Source organism: Tupaia chinensis, unplaced genomic scaffold, assembly GCF_000334495.1.
Source record: "Tupaia chinensis unplaced genomic scaffold, TupChi_1.0 Scaffold144899_1, whole genome shotgun sequence".
Classification (NCBI taxonomy): domain Eukaryota; kingdom Metazoa; phylum Chordata; class Mammalia; order Scandentia; family Tupaiidae; genus Tupaia; species Tupaia belangeri.
This window is the reverse complement of record NW_006204759.1, coordinates 816,379-824,507: the sequence shown is the minus strand read 5'-3', so window position 1 is coordinate 824,507 and position 8,129 is coordinate 816,379. Positions and strand designations below refer to the sequence as shown.

The window sequence follows — 8,129 nt, the reverse complement described above, 5'->3', positions numbered from 1 at the left end:
AAATGACCCCCTGCCACTGCACACTGCCTTGTGGCTTGTAGAAGGTCCTGTGTGACCTTTGGAGTCCTGTTCATTATAACCCTCCTTCAGAGATACTGAAAACAGGCTTGGACGGTCAATGTCTCACCCCGTGTCAAAAGTGCAGAACCAGATCCGCAGAGCAGTCTTATGTGGACGTTTCCACTCTTGGGCTGCTTTTGTTTCCAATGGACACATTCCTCCTGCTCGCTGCTTTACCAACCCCTCCCATGCCTGGCTAGGTCGGTGAGAAAGAGAACAGGTAGGTAGATCGTCTCTTCACTGCCCTCCTCAGTGGGTGCTATGGGAAGTGTCTCTTTTCTCATTAGATTGCGCCCTGGCCGCCACATTACAGTGGGGAGCTGGTGAAAACAAAGAATGGAAACTAGGTAATGATCTCGAAGCCAAACTAATGGAAGTGCTGCAACAGATTTTCCACTGTTGAAAGAAACATCAGACTTCCCAAAAAGTTTTCATTACAAAACGCCCACCCAGTTATTAAGGAAACGGGATTAGCTTACTGCGTACAGGGGAGAGATCACGTGGCAGGGACGCGGGAAAGCAGGCTGCAATGGGAACAGTCAGGGCAGAGAAGGGAAAATCCACAGGGGAGACACTGAGAGTGCAAGCGGAGCTCCAAGTCAGCAGAACGCTTTGTACGCATTTAGAGAGGTTCCCGCCGCAGCTGGCCAGGCCAGGCCCCGGCTGTGACTGCCACTTTCTGATCTCCTGCTTGGCTTCCTTTGACTGACGGGCGTCTTCACCTGCATCTTCACCAGGGAGGAGGGCAGTGGCTGGGAGGCACACCCAAGGTTCACCGGCTTGCTAATTCTTTCCTATAGTCCGCTCTGTTTTCTGTCAGCAGTAGGGAAATACATTCTAGCAAATGACATCCAGTAATGCTTTAATTAACTGCAGTATTTTGTGCTCCAATAGGCACCAAGAAATCGCTTCCAGATGGAGAAAATGGAAGATATTTACACAAAAATGCAATCCCCTTAAGGAAATTTATATTGCCCCAAAGTACAGAACTTTGAGGGTCCGAGGGGCTATCTATTTTGATAAATACTAGAATGAAACTAGAGGTTTTTATTCCATATACGAAATGCAACAGCAGCATTCTACGCATGCAGCTTTTCATGGGTCTGTTCCCAAAGCTTTTGCTTAAAGGGCTGGTGTAGTTCTGATGATTTTATTTTTAGGAATCTGACTTGGAGTAGACAAGAAGTGTGAGCACTCGCGTTCACCTTCTAGCTGGTGAATTCGAGATTCCTCTTCCTAAGGACAGGAATTACATTTCCAGCTGTGCACTTCTGGCACGTCCCCTAGCATTCTGTAAACAGGGAACTAGGCGTCCTTGTCTAACGGCAATCCAGGACGGGCTGGTGTGACCACCTCTGCGTCAGGCAGAGGCCTGGGACCCATCACTCGCCCTGCCTGCCCTGTGGGTGTTGTACTGGACTCTCAGATCTGCAGCGAGAAGCCAACCTAGACATGAGAAAGCCGGCCTGCCTTCTGGGTGGTGGGCAGAGCCCTGGCTACTGGGTCTTTGTCCTGTGAGAAGGCAGAGTGTGACAATAGTCCGTGCTAATTTCAGCACTGACTTCAAAGGTCAACACACCCTGGCCATTGTGGCTCCTGTTTCAGTTACAGTCCAAACAGAATTTTCTCCAGCTGGCCACCTCTAAGCCAGCTATGAGGGAAGTCAGTCCATAATCAGAGCAACACTGAATTCTTCATAAATGATCAACACTTATTTTATCCCCAAAGTGACTTCTAAGTTTTTTGTGTTTTGATTCTTTTTATGTATTCTTTTCTTGAGAGAGACAGAGAGAACCCCCAACAGGGTCAGATGCCCTGGTCATGGGCACACAAATATGCAGCATACCCAGGGAGGGCCCTGGATGCAAACCGGAAACCTGCCCCTGAAGTGGGCCACCCTCACAGCGCACGGAGCTTTATTGCTACGCCAGCATCAAGCCCGTGTTTGGGTTCTTAAAGGGTCAAGAGAAGGCAGAATGACGGAATGGGCACAATACCCAAGTCCAGCTGAATCACGGAGCTGTGAGCGGCTGCCTTAGTGGACGGTCCCTTAGGTATGTTATTTTGAAGTGACGATTAGAAAGCAAGCTCCCGTCTGGGACTTTGTTAATGAAGAATCCTAGGCAGTATGGGAACAGCTGATTCCTTGCACTGTCCCTTCCATCAACGTGAGTTTAAAATGAAAGCTTCTGGCTATCAGCAAAGAATCTTTACTGTGTTCATATCTGTTCAATTGTACAGTAGTTACTTTTACTTAGAGAACTAGGAAATAAAAATGTATGAAAATGTGCTACGGGAACCTTCAATAAAGCACTTTTCTCTCTATTGCAATGGTTCTTAACAAGGAGTAACCATTATAATCACCCATGGAACTTTTAAACCGAAATACCAGGCCCTACTCAGAGTTACTCACTCGAAATCTCCAGGCATCGCTATTTTTTAAAAGGGCCCCAGGTGACTCTGCTACAGACCCCCAGCTGAGAAACACGCACCGTCTTTGCAGGAGGCACATGAGGTATTCAGTCCCCGTCAGTGAGACACTTCGCATAACTCTCCCCGACATCTGCCGGCTCCTTGGGGATTACTGACATTGTAATAAATCAAGAAAGCAGCTTCCCTGGCTGTGACCACCAACCGAGGAAAAGAGCAACTTGACGTCTCAATGCCAGATGAGATGGAGACATCCAGAAAATGACGCCTCACAAACCAACCAAAAGGAAAAGCGTGGCTCTGTAACACCGAGAGCGACAAGAACCAGGAGTGGGAGTGCACCGGCTCTCATGACGGATGGCTGACTTGGCTGTGCTGTCTGGAGATGGCCAGTCACGAGTGAGTGCGGCTGTGTAAATTTACCCCCGGCGGCGGTGGCGAGGTGGAAACCTGCCGAGCTTCCCAGATACTTGCCCCACCTCCAGTCCACCCTTCCCGCACTCGTCTTACATAGAATCTCTTCCTAATTGGGTCTGAAGGCCACACCTTTCTCTTCCACCCCTTTTTCATTCTCAGTGTTAGCGAGTCTGAGATGCTCCATACAGCAAAGTCATGCTGGCTAGCATGAGTAGGCTGGAAGATGATGGAGAAGTAGGGTCCAGGTTCAAAGCTGGGATTGATGGAGAGTCAGGGAGGAAGGCTGATAGAGAGGGCAGGGGAAGAGTGCAGGGGGGTTATGCTGGGAGAACATCACAGGGACGAATGATCAATGTTTCTGGTCAGATTTCTAAACCTTAAAAGCTTCCTACTATGTGGCTGTCAAAAGTTTTATGGGTTTTCAGAAAACTTCCTCTGTCCTGAAAACTCATGTTCAAGTGCTACTTGATACTCCAATTTTACCCTGAGGCCTGTTATGAACAATCTCTGTAGAAAAATCTCCCATCCGGCTAACAAACACAGTTCCCAAACAAAAGCTGACACCACCGGTGGCTACCCTGCAGCTGTGCACTCAGGCTTGGTTTCAAGTGAACCACGTGAATGAGGGCAACTACCTGATATGCTGCCCGTTCTCTGGATGTGGATGATGCGAGAAGACAGAAGCAGTTAATGGGGCAATTCTTTTCTGCAAAGCTCTGCTTCTGAAGGCCCACGGTGGGCAGGAAGGGCAGGCCAGGTGGGACTGTGTCCCAGCTGTGCCAGGTTCTGGGTCTGGTGATAAAGGTCAGTGATGCGTTCCTAAGATATCCGTGGAACCAGACTTTCTCACTTGCGTTATAAGGCAACAAGTCACTCTGACACTCCACATTACCTTTGTTGTTTCAGCTGACTCTAGAAAGTAGTTTGATTTTGAAAATCAATGGCTAGGAAGGAGATTAGAGGGGATAGGCCTTCTGGGCTTTCCCATAGCTTACCAGAGGAGAAAGACTAGGAAATGTTTTTCAAGAGAACTTCCTGGTTTCCCTGTACAGAAGGCAATCCTCTCCCTAGAAGTCAGGAATAGAGTGAGAATGAAAAAATGATGAAAATAATCTCACATAACTCAGGGAATGTGCCAAGCAGGACCCACTATCTAAGGCAGGTCTGGGCCTGCTCCATATGCAGGCCAGGGCCCACAGAAGACAGGACCTTAGCTTCCACGTCCTGGCATGCACAAGCCGGTTGGGTGAGAGATGCAGAGGGCACCTCTCCTTTGGAGACCACTGAGAAATGGAGAGAACAGAGGGGTAATTCAGCTGAATCGTGAGAAGTACCAGAAGTAAGATACGCGGCAGGAAACAGATTTGCATGGAAGCGTGCACATGCTTCCTCCATGTCTCTGTAAAGAAAGGCTAGTTTCCTACAGCTGGAATCTGCCACTTCGTGCATTCAGCCCCAGAACCAAGCCCAGAGTGGGGAGGACAACCCTTAGCATCCTGGCTGCAGAGGAATCTCCAACAGCGGCAGAGGGAGGAGAGGACGAGAGTCAGGCTCCTCATCCGAGCTGCCTGGACAGGAGAGTGGGAGGGAACAGGGCCTCGGGCAGAGGGTGTGACTGCTGAGGTGAGCGACAAGTCAGTGACAATTCCGCCCATCAGGGCAGCTCAGGAACTGCACCTGCAGCACAGGGACCATACGCCCACTGCTGCCTCCGCTTTGGGAAACCGAGATCATCTCAAAAGCCCTGTTGTAGCCCAGCTTACTCAGCGTCTCAGATTAGTCCAGGATTTAAGACAGGGCATGGAGAGACAATTAACAACCCAAACGTCCCAGGAAGTTTCAATAACTGGTGACTGAAGCACAACGGGGAGCATAGGAGAGGCTGGGGGGTTTTTAGGGAACTGGGTGCTGAGGGTCCCCAGCCATGTGTCCCCTGGATGCTCCTACAGTCTCTTTTTAATGAGTTTCTCGAGTTTGCGGATGCGAGATGATTCCTGCTCTGGAGTCGGAGCCATCAGGGACAGCGAGCTGGAGCCTTCTGCCCCGGATGGCGGGGTGGGGAGCCTCTGGCGGAAGAGTTCCAACATGCTGCTCTGTTCACTTCTCTTCAGCCCCTGAGGTTGAAAGAGAAAGGAAAACTGTCATGGAGCCTGCCCCAGGATGGCCAGAGTGAAAAGGGCAACATCTGACAACTGTTAACGGGGTGCTGCAAACAGGCTGAGGATTAACACTTTCTTCAGGAGAATTACCAGCCCCTGGTAATAGCCTGGGAGAAAAGCAGAGGAAGAAGAAAAAGGTAAGAGAAGGGAAAGAAAGGGTTGGGAGAGAAAGGATGGGTACAAATGGCAGGGAAGGACAATGTTCTGCTCTTCATCCTGCTCCCCCCACCCCACCTTTCACTAAGCAATGGGTCTCAATCGGGCATGGAAGGCTCATTGGGATCCCCAGGTTCACAGGCCCAGGATCGTCCTCCCTGAAAGGCTCCCTCGAGTTGGTCTGCAGTGAGGGGCCAGGCACACTCTTGTGAAAGCCCCTCAGGAGACTTTACCCCCTTCCCACCTCTAGTTAAGAACCACTAATGGTAAGCAGGATGAGCAGGTATAGCTAAAATAAGACACCGAGCTAACCTTCATGTCCAGGATCTTCTGGAAGGTCTCTGTGTTGCAGTCTGTGAGGAGTTTGATGTAGTTGTCAACAAACACCACCAATGGCTCATGGGGGGCCATAACTACCTGCCAGGGTAGGGAGACAGAAGCAGGTCCTCAAGGGGAACTCACAGTTGGAGGGCAAGGGCCGCCTCTCTTCACTTGCCGGCTGACCCACCAAACAGACACACCACAGGACTCCCTGTCATGGCAGCAACCCCTGACTCACTGGATGGCCCATTTCATCTTTACGTTCAACTAGAGCGAGGTTTCCTAAACATGCATCATGAATGCTGCCCTGGGTTGCTCTTCAAAGCATAGATTCCTGCCCTTTCTCTGGAGGTTCTAATTCAGTAGGCCTAGGTGGAGTCCCAGGTGACTTTTTATATATCAGGGCCATTTGGACAGCCTTCGCCCTCCCCCAGCAGGCTCCCTTTCTTCTCAACAAGGACAGGTGGAAATCAGATGCGAGGCTCAAGGCTCCAGACGTTCTGAACATCGCCACCCAAAGTACAGTATTTTGTTAAATGGGGCTTTAAAAAAACCCATTTGCTGATTAGATTCAGTTACTACAACATCTGTTCAGAGCTCACTTTCAGCTGCAGAGCGGAGAAAGCCAAAAAGGCTTATGTGAAAGGAAGTGACTGAGAGCTAGGCCTGAAATCCTGCTGCGAGGCAAAGGGATCCCTGACCTATACACTGATTCAGAGTGACAACTCCACCGAACATCCAATCTTGGCCAAACCTTTTTACAAGAGAATCTCATGACAACAAAGAATTCATTTGTCAGAAAGAATTACTGATCCCCAAGTCACTGTCCACTGACTGCCAACAGCATCTGATGAAAATTCAGTCCAGCCAAAGAATGTGTAGGATAGGCTTTGGAAACCAGAACTCCTTGGAACAAGTGATCAACTGAACAAGCAGAAGCCCTGAGAAAGGCCAGAGCCATCACCTTGAGGATCATCTCCGCCCGGGTCATGCCTTTCACAACAATCTTCGTGTAACTGGCCGGGGCTTTCCTCACCACCTGTGAGCCGATGGAAGGGAGATCGAGCAGGACCATCTTCAGGGAGTGGGTGTCCAGCAGGAGCTGTGGGTTGAAGCACAGCATTACTGGTCACCTCACAGAGACATAGCCCCTGGCAGACCTACGCTCAGTGCAGAGAATTGGAAAACAAACAGAAATCTGAAGAAAGAAATGATCTATAATTCTCACTACCCAGGAAAAACAAGATGCGACAATCAAATGTGGTATAACTCCTGCCAGTCTCTGTGTGTGAATGAAAAACTAAATCAAGCATACTGTATGTATAATGCGGTTTAATAGCTCGTTTCCCCACTTCATATATAAAGTTTTTATATTCTATTTTCCCATCTAGACAATCTTTTTTAAAAAAATCATGATTTGGGGCCAGCAGGTAAAGTATGGTGATTAAGGCGCTGGATCCCACATGGATAACTTCATGGTTCAGGACTAGAACATGGTTCTAGTCCTGAACCTGGTACTTGAAAAACACGCCAGGTATATGTGCGTGTGTGCTCAAATCTTGAGAGAATAGAGAAGAGAGTATGGACTGGCTTTCCCTTTCTTTCTGTCTCTCAATGGCAAGTGCATGTGCTCTATAGTAAAAATCTAAAAAAGAAAAAATATCATGATTATAGTGGCTGCGCAGTACCCTATGGTGTGTACATGTGTTTGACTTCAAGATAGGAAACCATTCTAGGTGATCATTCTCTGAGATGTATTAGTATAAATAACAAATGCTATGGTAATCACCCTTGTACATACATTCTAGGTATCTTGATAGCATTTCCTTAGGAGAGAATCTCTGGGGCAGATCAAAGTACAAGGGCATTTTTAAGGTTTTGATGTATCTCTTGAACTCCTTTCCAAAAGGAATGTACCTATTTACACATCTGCCAGCAGTGTAGACTATACCTTCACTGGCACCTTTCTTATCAGAAAATCTTGTTTACTCATTAGCCCCCGCAAAAAAAAAAAAAAAAAAAACAACAACAAAAAAACCCAAGGAAACTCATTATTGATATAATCTGAATTTCTCTGGATGCTAGTGAAGATACAGAAGATTTAATCAAATTTAGACATTGTATCTTCATTTTTTTTGGGGGGGGGAGAGATTTTTGCTATAGTGCATGAGCACTCGCCAGAAAGACAGACAGACAGAGAGAGAGAGAGAGAGAGAGAGAGAGAGAGAGAGAGAGAAGGAGCAAGAAATCACCCCCCGGGGGGATGGCCATGCCGCAATCCCTTGATCCCTTCTCCTCCATTCTCTTCTTGGGATCTTAGGCACGCACGCACACGTGCCCGGTGTAAGTTTAAGTCATTGGGTCCAGGACTCGAATTGTGGTCGACTCCATGGGAGTCCAGCAACATAGCCATTACACCAACTGCTGGTCCCCATTGTATCTTCTTTTTAATAAACTTTTTCATTTTTAGAATTATATTTTAAATTTATTTTTATTTTATTATTACTTTTAATATGACCAGGGAAAGTCAGAGAGAGAGAGAGAGAGAGAGTGAGAAAGTAAGCTGCCAGGCCCAAGGCTCAAACC

At 48.0% G+C, this 8,129-nt stretch overlaps 1 protein-coding gene across 2 annotated transcripts in view; it reads right to left on the bottom strand.

Moving 5' to 3' along the window:
- Positions 1-4,678: 4,678 nt before the first annotated feature.
- Positions 4,679-8,129, bottom strand: part of VPS53 (VPS53 subunit of GARP complex) — a 173,833-nt gene continuing 170,382 nt past the window's right edge. Inside the window, exons 20-22 of one of the 2 annotated variants that reach the window (XM_006167524.3) lie at positions 6,508-6,645; positions 5,535-5,639; positions 4,679-5,021 (exon numbers count right to left, since the gene is read on the bottom strand). In XM_006167524.3, the coding sequence (XP_006167586.1) occupies positions 4,851-5,021; positions 5,535-5,639; positions 6,508-6,645 (414 nt within the window). In that variant the 3' untranslated portion in view covers positions 4,679-4,850. The remainder of the gene's footprint in view (positions 5,022-5,534; positions 5,640-6,507; positions 6,646-8,129) is intronic. The other variant, XM_014583842.2, reaches the window with a different exon arrangement.